Source organism: Pongo abelii, chromosome 17 (assembly GCF_028885655.2).
Source record: "Pongo abelii isolate AG06213 chromosome 17, NHGRI_mPonAbe1-v2.0_pri, whole genome shotgun sequence".
Classification (NCBI taxonomy): Eukaryota; Metazoa; Chordata; class Mammalia; order Primates; family Hominidae; genus Pongo; species Pongo abelii.
Window position 1 is genome coordinate 31,967,172 of NC_072002.2, and position 13,158 is coordinate 31,980,329.

General features: G+C 38.8%; 1 protein-coding gene across 7 annotated transcripts in view; it reads left to right on the forward strand.

Annotated features, from left to right (window-relative positions):
* Positions 1-13,158, forward strand: part of MYOM1 (myomesin 1) — a 181,994-nt gene that overhangs the window by 68,676 nt on the left and 100,160 nt on the right. For all 7 annotated transcript variants that reach the window (XM_024235866.3, XM_063716983.1, XM_054537694.2 and 4 more), the window contains 5 exons: positions 1,238-1,330; positions 3,157-3,245; positions 3,368-3,430; positions 8,280-8,444; positions 12,816-12,977. In XM_024235866.3, the coding sequence (XP_024091634.3) occupies positions 1,238-1,330; positions 3,157-3,245; positions 3,368-3,430; positions 8,280-8,444; positions 12,816-12,977 (572 nt within the window). The remainder of the gene's footprint in view (positions 1-1,237; positions 1,331-3,156; positions 3,246-3,367; positions 3,431-8,279; positions 8,445-12,815; positions 12,978-13,158) is intronic.

Below are 13,158 nucleotides of genomic sequence, written 5' to 3' on the forward strand. Positions count from 1 at the left end.
AATAATAATAATGATATTGCTTCTAACAACATGCAAGAATGTTAGCAGGAAGAATGTTTTGCTCTCATCGTACACAGACAGCCAACAATAAAACCCCCAACACAAAGCCTTCCTCTCTGTTACATCAACAGTGGTCAACTTTTTAAAAAGCCTATTTATGTATTTATTTGTTTTATTTATTTATTTTTAAAAAGCTTATTTATTTGTTTGTTTGTTTTATTTATTTATTTTAAGGTATGGTCTCACTCTGTTGCCCAGGCTGGAGTACAGTGGTGCGATCGTAGCTCACTGCAGCCTCAACCTCTCAGGCTCAAGCTATTCTCTCCCACTGCAGCCTCCAAAGTAGTTGGGACTACAGGTTTACACTCAGCTAATTTTTTGTAGTTTTTGTAGATTCAGGGTCTTGCTTGTTGCCCAGGCTGGTCACAAACTCCTGGCCTCAAGTGATTCTTCCACTTCAGCCTCCCAAAGTGCTGGGATTACAGGAATTACATGCATAAGCCACCATGCCTGGCCTAAAACCCTTTTAATTATATACTGCAAATTTTTTTTTTCGAGATGGAGTCTCACTCTGTCACCCAGGCTTGAGTGCAGTGGCACAATCTCAGCTCAGGTGTGTGCCACCATGCCTGGCTAATTTTTAGTATTACTAGTAAAGATGGTGTTTCACCACGTTGGCCAGGCTGGTCTCAAACTCCTGACCTCAAGTGATTTGCCCGCCTTGGCTTCCCAAAGACTGCACACTTTTACAAATGAATTGCTTTAGTGAATTTTTGTAGATTGCACACACCCATGTAACTGACACCCAAATCAATAAATATTATTGACACCCAAGAAGCCTCCTTGCATCCCAACACACTACTGATTTCTAGTAGCATTAATTAGTCTTTTTGTTTTTGTATTCTATATAAAAGCAATCATTCTGCTGTGCACTTTTTTGTAACTGGCTTTTTTTGGTAACATTATGTTACATGATATTCAGCCATATTGTTGTGAATCGTCAACATTTTTCATGTAAGTTTATAGAGGAGGGGAGAGCACTTCATCAAGAAGTGTGATGTATTGCTGGTGCACTTCACGTAAGCTAATATGATTTACATTTATTTAATCGATGCTGCTGCTACCCTCAGTGCCCTGTTTACAGATGTTCCTGCAAGAACAAGAATTGTATGTGTGTGTTTAATCATGAAGTTGTTTACACTTCAACTTACTTCATTTTGTTTCCATTCTGTTATAGGTATAAAAACCAGGTGCCAATAAATGTCCATGCAAACCCTGGAAAGTATATTATTGAGAGTCGATATGGAATGCACACTCTGGAGATTAATGCGTAAGAGAACATTAGTGTCCATGTGTTGCTCACCATTGCTCAGGAAGGCGTATCACCCCTGCAGTTAACAGCCACTCTCCCCACTTCATCCCAATGCTGTGTGATCACAATAAGGGACATTTGTATACGGTGCTTCTCTGGGTGCACACCTGAAAGTGATATGTATGACTGATCCTTACCATACCCACACTACCTCCCAAAATGATTTTATATTTGGATTTGGTCAAAGATGATGAGAAAAAAACCAATTTTCATATTTTTATTTATCTTTTTATATACTTGGGAATTTTTCTTAGATGTAAGAAAAATATGTTGCATAAAGAGGCATTTATATTCAGTAATCATTTCAGAGTCCCAAATCAATATCATCATCACATTCTCTTGTTTTCAATAACTAAAGGCCATGGAGATCTGGGTAGGTGGCATTGAATGTGGGCTAAACTTGGAGATAATGTTCTTTCCTTCAGCTTGCCAGGAACCATGGGAAAGTATGCACTCTGTCAATCTGTGTATGTGAAGCAGGCTAGACATTGAGATGTTTGAGCTTAAAGTAAAATCCAAAGCAAAATTTGAAAACGAAACCTACATCAAAATTCCTAAGTTCCCAAATGTTTGTTATGCCTCCCAAGATGATTTTGAAATTCAAACCTAATTAGGTCAATGAAAAAGCTAAACAAGTTCCCAGAATTTTCAGTTTAGATAAAACCATGATGTGCATAAGTGTCAAGGTGAAATTTATACCATTCATTCTCAGGTGACTTATAGCCTTGTCCTCAGATCAGAGGAGTTGGCCAAATGATGCTAGGACCCTGTGACATTTGCCAGGCACTGAGCCTGACCCAAAGTCAGGTCAGTTCTGCCAGTGGGTGGTTCTGCTGAAGCAGCAGTGAGCTATGTGGTTACTTTCAAAATTAACTAGTTATGCAAAGGGCAACTGTATTTGCCTTCCTGGGGTTCTATTGATGTCTGTAAAATTTCAGCAAGAAAAAAAATTTACACAAATGAAACTAAACCCCGAGAAACAATGAAGAACACGAGAAACTGGTAATGATAAGACATAAAACAACCTGCTTTGAAACCTTAGCCTCTTCATCTCTCCATGAGACCATTCTCTCCCTAATGGTCCATTTTTATAAGAATTCCAATTTCTGTATTATAACTTAGAAGAACATCCAGATGGCGCTTCTTGTGTTGTGCTCTGAGCTGAAATTCCAAGTATGGCCTGAACCTTAGCGGAAATGAAGTGTAAATAAATAACTTAGATGAGCTTTGAAGCTAGAACACATAGACCAACCTGGCTCAGGGAGGTTGTGGGAATCTACACGGAGGGACTGCTTCTTTCTCTTCCCTATTGCCTGGTTGCCCGCAGACTGAAACCCACTACAAGGGCAGGACAGCAGGAAAGCCACGCCCTCCAGTGTGCCTCTGGGTACTTACTTGCTACAAAGGTACATGCCCGCACATTTTCTTTTCCCAATGCAACTTTAGACAAGTAAGCAGATCACAATGCAGTTCACTCTATAATTTATGTGCCTAGCACTTGGTTGAATTTTTTTTTGACATTTTAAAGAACCCAGGCTAGGGTCACAGTGTGTTCTCTCCCCAGTCTATGCTGCTGGCATGAAACTGCGGTAGATCACTTGGACTAGGTAATATCCCACAGGTAGCTAGATCAGAGACAAATAGCTGTACCAGGAGAACCAAAGAGCCATGTGTTAGCCACTGATTTGCAGGGGGCTGTGATAGCAAAGAGTTCCCTGATAGAACAGCTAGTAATTACAAGGATTGTCACTACGATGGATATTCATTTCCATCTATTCTTTCAGATGCGATTTTGAAGATACAGCTCAGTACCGGGCATCAGCGATGAATGTTAAAGGAGAGCTTTCGGCATATGCTTCAGTTGTGGTAAAGAGTAGGTTTGCTAGATTTGTTTTCTTCAAAGTGTGTGTGTGTGTGTTTTTAAATTTTCTCTCCATTGTTTTAAAATAAATCTATCACAAAGCAGTTCACATGCATTTCTGTTTTCTTCTCTAGGGTATAAGGGAGAGTTTGATGAGACTCGCTTCCATGCTGGGGCTTCCACCATGCCCCTCAGCTGTAAGTTTAAAAACACATTTACTAAGTGTCACCTCTACGTAAAATATGGCATAATAAGTTAGTCCATAATGCTGAAATAAATGAATACTATATATAACATAGTATATGCTAGGTTGGATATAGTAGGTACCTGTGGTTATTTTATTTACTTATTTTTGTAGATTTTTTTGGTTACTGTTCTCTTTCTGAATTGAATTGCTTTGTGCTGGTTTTATGAAAGTCCAGATATGATGGGCTAAAAATAGCAAATGTTTTTACATCTTTCTGGGTTAAACTGAGAAAGATCATTATGCAAACCTGGGCAGAACGACTTAACCAAACACACACACACACACACACACACACACACACACACACACGAGTCTGGACTATATCAAAGCACTTTCTCACCCTTAAATATCCAGATGGGCATCACTTCCTTGAGAAAGCAGGTCTGACCCCCACTGCCGCCCCTACACCCTACCCAGTCAGGGTTAGGTGTTCTGGGTGAGGCCACGGCACCTCGTCGGAGCATCAGTGAGGCTGTACACTGTTACCTGTTGTGTGTCAGTCTCTCTCACTGGTCCATGAGCCACTTGAAGGCAAGGTTGGGCCTGCCACAGAGTGGGTATTCAATAATGAATGAATAAATAAATGCATTAAGTTATAAAGTACAATCTAAAATGAAGTCTAAATGTGATTAAATAAAAACCTATTAAAAATATTCTGGTCAATGGTAATTTGCAAATTTGTGAATGTCAGTCATTTCATTTACATCAGAACTTCTATTTATGAGAAGCAATAAAAGCAAAATCTTTATGGTTGTTGAAATAATTATATACTTACAGTGGTCAGACAGAAAAAGGTAGTCAAGCCCTAACTTGGTTTTCAAACGTTAAAAAATTAGTGGTAGTTTTGAAAATGGCTGATATCAGTTTTTCACCTGACTGGTTAGCTTGATGTCTGTGGCTGACCTGCTCCACTGATTTCATGGAATGGTTTCTCGTTTAATATCCCAAGTTGTGATCATTGGTATCAGCCCCATGGGTGAGAAGGGATGACTGGTAGAGCAACAGAGAAGCACGTCCCAAATCATGTTCTTCTCCCATCTCTTGATTTATGTTGAGATAGAATAGTTGGGGCCAGGCACGGTGGCTCACGCCTATAATCCCAACACTTTGCGAGGCCGAGGTGGGTGGATCACCTGAGGTCAGGAGTTCGAGACCAGCCTGGTACAACATCATGAAACCCTATCTCTACTAAAAATCAAAAATTAGCCAGGCATGGTGGTGGGCATCTGTAATCCCAGCTACTCAGGAGGCTGAGGCAGGAGAATCGCTTGAACTGGGGAGGCAGAGGTTGCAGTAAGCTGAGATCATGCCACTGCACTCCAGCCTGGGCAACAGAGTGAGACTCCATCTCAAAAAAAAAAAGAATAGTTGGAAATTGTGAACCTATGACTTGTCTCCCAGTGTCCCCAGGAGTGGCCTATTGATCACGTCACAATCCTCTGAATGTAGCTTGCCCATCTCCACAACCGTATCACCATCCATGTTTCTCCCTTTCCCCTCTTGTCTGTCAAGGCGGGGACTGAAAGCCCAACTCACTGTCACTTCTCTTATTGCTCAGTCTTACAGAGCCTCCTCTCTGATGACCCCCGAATTGAACGCAGTTGTTCCTAACAGAAAACAGAGTGCTCATATTCATATATTTGGTTAATATTTACCGAGCACCTGTTATGTGCTAGGGAGGGGTTTAGGTGCTTGGAGTGTTGGTAAATATCACAGACAAAGCTGTCTGCTCTTTTCTCCTAAGAGTTAACATTTATTGATCAGTTCTGCCAGACAATGTACTAAACATTTTTATACACATTGATTCATTTAATGTTTCCCGAAAGCTTATGAAGTAGTTGCATTTCTATCTGTGCGATGCCGATGAGGAAACAGTTTAGAGAAGAACACAGAGTGGTGGAATAGGGATGTGTAACCTGGTCTTTTTAATTCTAAACCATTATTTCAAACAAGGAGTCACCAAACATTTTCTGTAAAGGACTAGACTGTAAATACTGTAGGCTTTGTGGGCCATATGGTCTCTGTCACAGCCGCTCAACTCTGCCTCTGTAACACAAAAGCAGCCGTAACAGTAGGAGAATGAATGAGCATGGCTGTGTTCCAATAAAACCTTCTTTATGAACATTGAAATTTAAATTTCCTGTGACTTTTCACGTCACAAAATACAGTACTTCTTTTTATTTTTTTCAACCACTAAAACATGCAAAAACCATTCTTAATGGTCTAAACAAGAGGCATCCTAGATTTGCCCCACAGACTTGCCAACCCCTGCCCTAAACCATTTTTCCCAGGATAGTAAATACATGTGATAAAAGATTGAGGACATGACAACGAAATGATGTGTTGTCTTCTGGTTGTTAAACTGGGGTGCCTCCTACTGAACCCCAAAGTTATCGCAGACAGGGCAGTCCAATCTCAGATACAGAAGAGAACCTAGAAGTTAGGTCCGTTTCTAGGGGACCTACTTGCCTTTCCAGCTGGGTCTGGAACATCTGACGGTAGCCCTCACCTCTACCCCCTAAGGCAGCTCTGGAACCAGCCCAGCCTCCCAGCGCTGTGCAAGATCTGTCAAGTTGTTTCTCTCTGTGGTCTCAATGAACATCAACACATTAAAGTGAGGCAGATGGGAGATGTGCTTCCAAAGAGAAGTTATTTCACTGTTGATTAGGGTTACCTGGGAACACACAAAATAAAGACAGTACAATGTATTGGTCAAGAGCACAGAAACAGCCAGCCGGTGCAAATCTGGCTCTGTAGGGCAATGTGGTCAGTTATTTTGCCTTCCTATGCATCAGTTTCTTCTTCTATAAAATGCAAATGTTAGTGGTACTTACCTAATAGCATTATTATGGTGTTTGTGTTAATAGGTATTAAATGCTTGGACCAATACTTGGTCAAAGTTGAACTCAATAAATGTCAGCTTGCATTTTCAAGTGTAATGAAAGAAGTCTTAGGAAGAGGGACAAAAGATGTGAGACAGGGCCTAAGTTTTGGGGTCGAGAAGTTATGAGTGTGAATTTCAATTTGGCATGTAATATATCTGGCATGTAATAACCCATCAATAAACAGTCATTTCTTTCCCAAGTCCTTTCTTTGGTGAAAAGAGGAAATAAAACCTAGGAGAGTTGATTACACAGGCTGCATTTACTCAATCTATAAATAAGATGTTTCTGAGAATGATATTTTTAAAAGTTAGAATATTTTAAACTTTTCCATTTTCTCCCATGGACATTTCTTATAATATTTATTACTCAGATCATTAAAGAAACTGAAGCAACTTATTTTAAAACTCCATTAAAATTATTTAATTAAAAATTATTTTTATTTTTATGGATACATAGTAGTTGTACATATTGATGGGGTAGATGTGATATTTTGATACAAGCATACAATGTGTAATGATCAAATCAGGGTAATTGGAACATCCATCATCTCAAACATGTCTCATTTCTTTGTATTATGGACGTTCCAATTCCACTCTTCCCATTGTTTGAAAATATGCAATAAATTATTAACTGTAGTTGCACTATTGTGCTACCAAACACTAGATATTATTCCTTGCATCTAATTGTATTTTTGTACCCGTTAACTAACCCTTGTTTATTCCCCCTCACACTACACTTCCCAGCCTCTGGTAACCATCATTCTACTCTCTATCTCCATGAGTTCAACTTTTTTAGCGCTCACATTTGAGTGAGAACATGTGATATCAGTTCTTCTGTGCCTGGCTTACTTCCCTTAACATAATGTCCTCCAGTTCCATCCATGTTGTTGCAAATGACAGGATTTCAATCTTTTTTTTGCTGAATAACATTCCATTGAGTATATGTACCACGTTTTCTTTATTCATTCTGCCATGGATGAACACTTAGGTTATTTTCACATCCTGGCCTATTGTGAAAAGGGCTGCAGTAAACATCGGAGTGCAGATGTCTCTGCTATATATTGTTTTCCTTTCTTTAAGATATAAACCCAGTAGTGGGATTGCTGGATTATATGGAAATTTTTTATTTTTTTGAGGAACCTCCATACTGTTCTCCATAGTGGTTGTACTAATTTATTTACACTCCCACCAACAGCGTAAGAGGGTTTCCTTTTCTCCACATCTTTGTCAGCGTTGTTGCCTGTCTTTTGGATACATTTTAATTGGGGTGAAATGATATCTCATTGTCGTTTTGATTTGCATTTCTCTCATGATTAGTGATGTTGAACATTTTTCCATATACCGGTTGGCCATTTGTATGTCTTCTTTTTAGAAATGTCTATTCAGATCTTTTGCTCATTTTTAAATTGGATTACTTGCATTTTTTGCTATTGAGTACTTTGAGCTTCTTATATATTCTGGTTATTAATCCCTTGTCAGATGAAAAACTCCATTTTTATGAATAATGAGTATGGCTATTTTGTCCCAAGAGTATAAGCAGTAGAATTTAACTCAACATCTAAAATTACAAACTGCATATGTTGCAGCTAAAGATTTAAGTCTAGGCTAAATGTGGTATTAATTTGCATTTAAGACATTAAACCTGACCGTTTAAATTCTATTCATTACAATAATAAAAATAAGTATTTAGCTTATGTAACCAATGAAGCAAGAATTTCCATACAAATTATATATGCGTATGTTCTAAATACTTCTTATATAGAGTTTCATTTTGACCCAGTTAAATCATTTGCTCATTTGTTCTTTTTTTTTTTTTTTTTTTTTGCTGTGACTGCTTTCTGCCTGTGCTTATTAAAAAGCTTGTGTCTCTTTGATGAAGAAAAAAATTACTGATATTTGTTATTTTTGTACCCAGTTGGTGTGACCCCGTATGGTTATGCATCGAAGTTTGAGATCCACTTTGATGACAAATTTGATGTGTCTTTTGGGAGAGAGGGAGAGACAATGAGTCTAGGCTGTCGTGTAGTCATCACTCCTGAAATTAAACATTTCCAGCCAGAGATCCAGTGGTACAGAAATGGTGAGTCTTTACAATGAATACTCACTTAGGTTCTTATTCGAAGAAGGTTGTAGACCAGATTGCAGATCTGTTTATCAGAGCTGGTGGAATCTGGAAGTTAGAAGGGACTACATTTTCACGATTAAAAGGTTTTTTACATGTATAGCAAAGTAGCAACACTTTCATATTTGTGGAGATGATATTTTCCTTTTAACAAGTAAGATGTGGAAAGAATCATAAAGAATGTATATTCTGCTGGGCATGGTGGCTCATGCCTGTAATCCCATCACTTTGGGAGGCTGAGATGGGCGGATAACCTGAGGTCAGAAGTTTGAGACCAGCCTGGCCAACATGACGAAACCCCGTCTCTACTAAAAATACGAAAATTAGCCAGGTGTGGTGGTGTGCACCTGTAATCCCAGCTACTCAGCAGGCTGAGGCAGGAGAATCACTTGAACCCAGGAGGCAGAGGTTTCAGTGAGTGGAGATGGCGCCATTGCACTCCGCCTGGGCGACAGAGCGAGTGTCTCAGAAAAAAAAAAGTGTATTCATTTTGTAAGTTAATCCATTTGGTAAAATACCCATCCTTATAGACTTATTTATACCACAACAATGGTATGTAAATTTAAAAAACATAATCTTATGAAACAATAAAGTCCTGATATTATTATTAATTAACCAGAAGAGTACATTCAGAAGAATTTCAGACTCTGGCACTTTTGTTTTAACGTATTAAAGGCTTTTTATAATTTTGAAATTTTTGATAAGTATATTCTGCATGCAATATATCCAAGTTATACAGATGTCCCCTGAAGGACACAAAAATAGATAAAATGATCCTTTTGTTTTACATCATATTATAACAGGCTGGTAGAACAGAAAGAAAATCCTTCCATTGTCAGTTCCTCTGACTCTGGCTTTAAATCACAATTCAATTTCACTTTGCTTCAAAAGGGCCTAGAGCCATGATACTTTGGTGTGAGAAAGAAATAAGGATTTAATTTCCCCTTTTAAACTCCACTTGGGTTAAAGTATATTTGAAGTAACACTCCAGATAAAACCCAATCAAAGCAAAACAAAACGAAAAAGCTATCAAAACAAGTTGATGAGTTGAAGCACTGGACTTGAAAAATAATGCTATTTCTAAAATAACAATAGGCCGGGCACAGTGGCTCACACCTGTAATCCCAGCACTTTGGGAGGCTGAGGTGGGCAGATCACCTGAGGTCAGGAGTTTGAGACCAGCCTGGCCAACATGGTGAAACCCTGTCTCTACCAAAAAATACAAAAATTAGCCGGGCGTGGTGGTGCACACGTGTAGTCCCAGCTACTTGCATGGCTGAGGCAGGGGAATCACTTGAACTCAGAAGGCAGAAGTTGCAGTGAGCCAAGATTGCGCCATTGCACTCCAGCCTGGGCGACAGAGCGGCACTCCGTCTCAAAACAAAACAAACAAAAGAAAAAACATAAAATAAAATAACAATAAATCTTAGGTCCAAATACACTAAATTTCTATACTAGAGTATCTCAGAGAATAGACCAAGATATGGAAACTGTCTGAAGAGAATAAGAGATTGCCCCAAATCACACAGTCAAATTCTTGCCACGGGAGACCTCCAGACCTGCTGGTGTTTACTCTAAGCCTGGAGATCTTTTCACTACCATGTGCCTTCTTTTATATTGTCTGTATTAGGTCTAATGCAGACAAAAAGCCTCCTGAGAAAATTTATACTTTCTCTGACTTGTCTGCCTCCCTTTATGCCTAGGTGTTGAAAAAAGCATTGAAATTTAAGAAATTGAATTTGCCCCTACATACATATTTGCAAGGCCCATGCTAGCTCCTAGCTAATAGAAGATGTGTCATGGAGAGAGCAATGAATAAGGCCTAGGGACTTTCATCATCCCTTTTAATTTATCTTAAAGTTTTCACTAGGTTTATTTATAGAGATGATTATATTTTAAAGCTCTTAAAAACTTTAAAATTCCAGACACATTTAGTAGTGTACTAGTAAAATTATCATATAATTTTTCTGTTTGTTTTAGAAAATAAATTTTGGAAAAATACAGAAAAATGAAAGAAAAAATAGTTAATGATAATGCTTTGTGGTATTGTCCTATAAGGTACTTTATTATTATTGCTTGTATTACTATTTATTATTCAAACTCCATTTTGTTCAGGTCAAAAAAAAACAAAGGCACAGAGAGGTTATTTCCCTGAAAGTTACATAATTAGTTAGTGAAAGAGATCAAACTGAGCTGGGCACGGTGGCTCAGGCCTGTGATCCCAGCACTTTGGGAGGCCGAGGTGGGCAGATCACTTGAGGTCTGGAGTTTGAGACCAGCCTGGCCAACCTGGTAAAACCCCATCTTTACTAAAAAAAAAAAAAAAAATAGCCAGGCATGGTGGCACATACCTGTAATCCCAGCTATTCAGGAGGCTGAGGCACGATAATCACTTGAACCCGGGAGGCGGAGGTTGCAATGAGCTGAGATCACACCACTGCACTCTAGCCTGGGTGACAGAGCGAGATGCCGCCTCAAATTAAAAAAAAAAGAAAAAAAAAAAAAGACTTGAGATAGAAAGAGATCAGACTGAAATATAGCTCCTCTCCAGAGCTGACTTTTTGGGCCTGTGAACGGTGCCATTTTACAGGACCAAGAGATCTGGGCTTCATTTAATGCTCTGCTGTCACCCCCTTGAAGTTCATAATCAGTTTATCTTTGATCTTGTGTTTTATACATGGAGTCCAATGGGACTATGGCACATGCACATGATCAGAGGAAATACGGGAATGGCAGTGCAGACACATGTAGGTGCAGGCTCCCGGGCACAGTGGGCAGTGGGTAGTAGGCAGTGTGAGCACCAAGACGCAGGTGTGGTCTTCAGTTGTGCACACGACCACTTGGGGCAGTCTGTGGCACCATGGCATTCCCAGGTGATGGCAGAGACCAGGACCTAGGGCCAGACTGGAATTAGCAATGGTGGTGGCACCAGCAGCAGTAGCAGTGATGATGGGTCCCATGGCTGCAGAGGAGAGAAGGGGCTCGGCATGGAGGCAGCATAGGGACACACAGTGGGGGGCCAGCTTGCCCAGCCTTCCCCAGAACTCAGCTCTGTGGGATCTGCACAAATATTAACTCCTGGCCTGAGCATGGGGACAGGAACTGCTGGCAATAGGACAGTAAATTTTGTCACTAAAATATTATAAAATAAAAGTGTACATGTAGACACTGCAATAAAGCACATAAAGCAGTTATTAGAATTCTTCAAGGAGGTTCGAATCTCTGGTTTTGAGGCTTAGAATTAGAAGTTAAATTTAAAGATTGTAGCATTTGATGGAAAAGAACATTTTCATATGAAACTTTGGATGAGCCTATTATTAACAAGGAAGACAGTTTTGAAATTACCACTTATAATTGAAGATACAGTAATAGAATACATAAACAGGCATCCTGAATTTTATACAAATCATGAAATTGTGTTCGGCTTGTAGTATCACCTCCACAGGTTAAAGCCATATTGGACAAAGCGTTAAAATGAAACTGTATAAATTCACACTTAAAATTAAATTGAGAGTTACATGAAACTGATTTGTATGAAGAGTAAATCTTTTTAGAATAATTGTCCCTTTATTCTAGATTCTAGATTGTCCCTTTATTCTAGGTTCTAGAATCTGGAGTCATCAGTTCTAGATTACTAAAATTTATATATTGAAGTAGTTTCTCAGAAAGTTAACCCAATGCTGTCATAGCTTATATAACTTTCTTAACAGCTCCAGTAACAGTTACATTAGCAGAAAGGTCCTTCTAAAAAAATTATGGAAACTCGTTCGTGAGCTTGCATTTATAAATAGTTACTGATGTTGCTTTTGATTATATTGATTTAAAATGAAGTTGCTAAAAGTATAAATTTTGATGACTAATAAATGAATTTGTAGAAAAGCAGACAGCAATATCTTACTATCAATCAAGGTCTCCTACTAGTAACGTATTATTATTGATTGCATATACAATTATGGCACCAAAATACGATTTTTTGCAACTTGTATTACCCCTATTACATTACTATAAGTAATAAAATATTTTTAAAGGAATAAGACATATTTTAGCACCTTTAATTGCACTTTTTCTCTGCTTTTTGAACAAGGGGCCTTGTAATGTAATTTTACATGAGGCTCCTGCAGATTATGTGTCTGCCCCTGATCCCCTTACTTTTGGTCCAGTATTTTTACCAGTGTAAACATATCAGGATGGCTCAAAGTCCTAGAGACTTCCTCTAGTAGTTAAATTACTTTCATTATAGAAAAGGCTAAGGAGAGGAATGGAGGGGAGACAAGAAGGAAGTTATAAAACAAAAATAAGTTAATTTTCTTACTTTTAAAATATTTCTAGGAGTACCTCTTTCTCCATCAAAATGGGTGCAAACACTTTGGAGTGGAGAGCGGGCAACACTGACATTTTCCCATCTCAACAAAGAAGATGAAGGCCTCTATACAATCCGTGTACGGATGGGAGAATATTATGAACAATATAGTGCTTATGTCTTTGTTCGAGGTAAGTCCTAGCAAAAAACAAAACACCTAACAATATTTAGTACACTGAAGCCAAAGCAGTTTTTGATTACAAAATAGTTCAAACATGTTTCATAATGATGGAAGAGTCATTTCAAAATTCTGGCAGTGTGCAATGTCTCACGCCTGTAATCCCAGCACTTTGGGAGGCCAAGGTGAGAGGA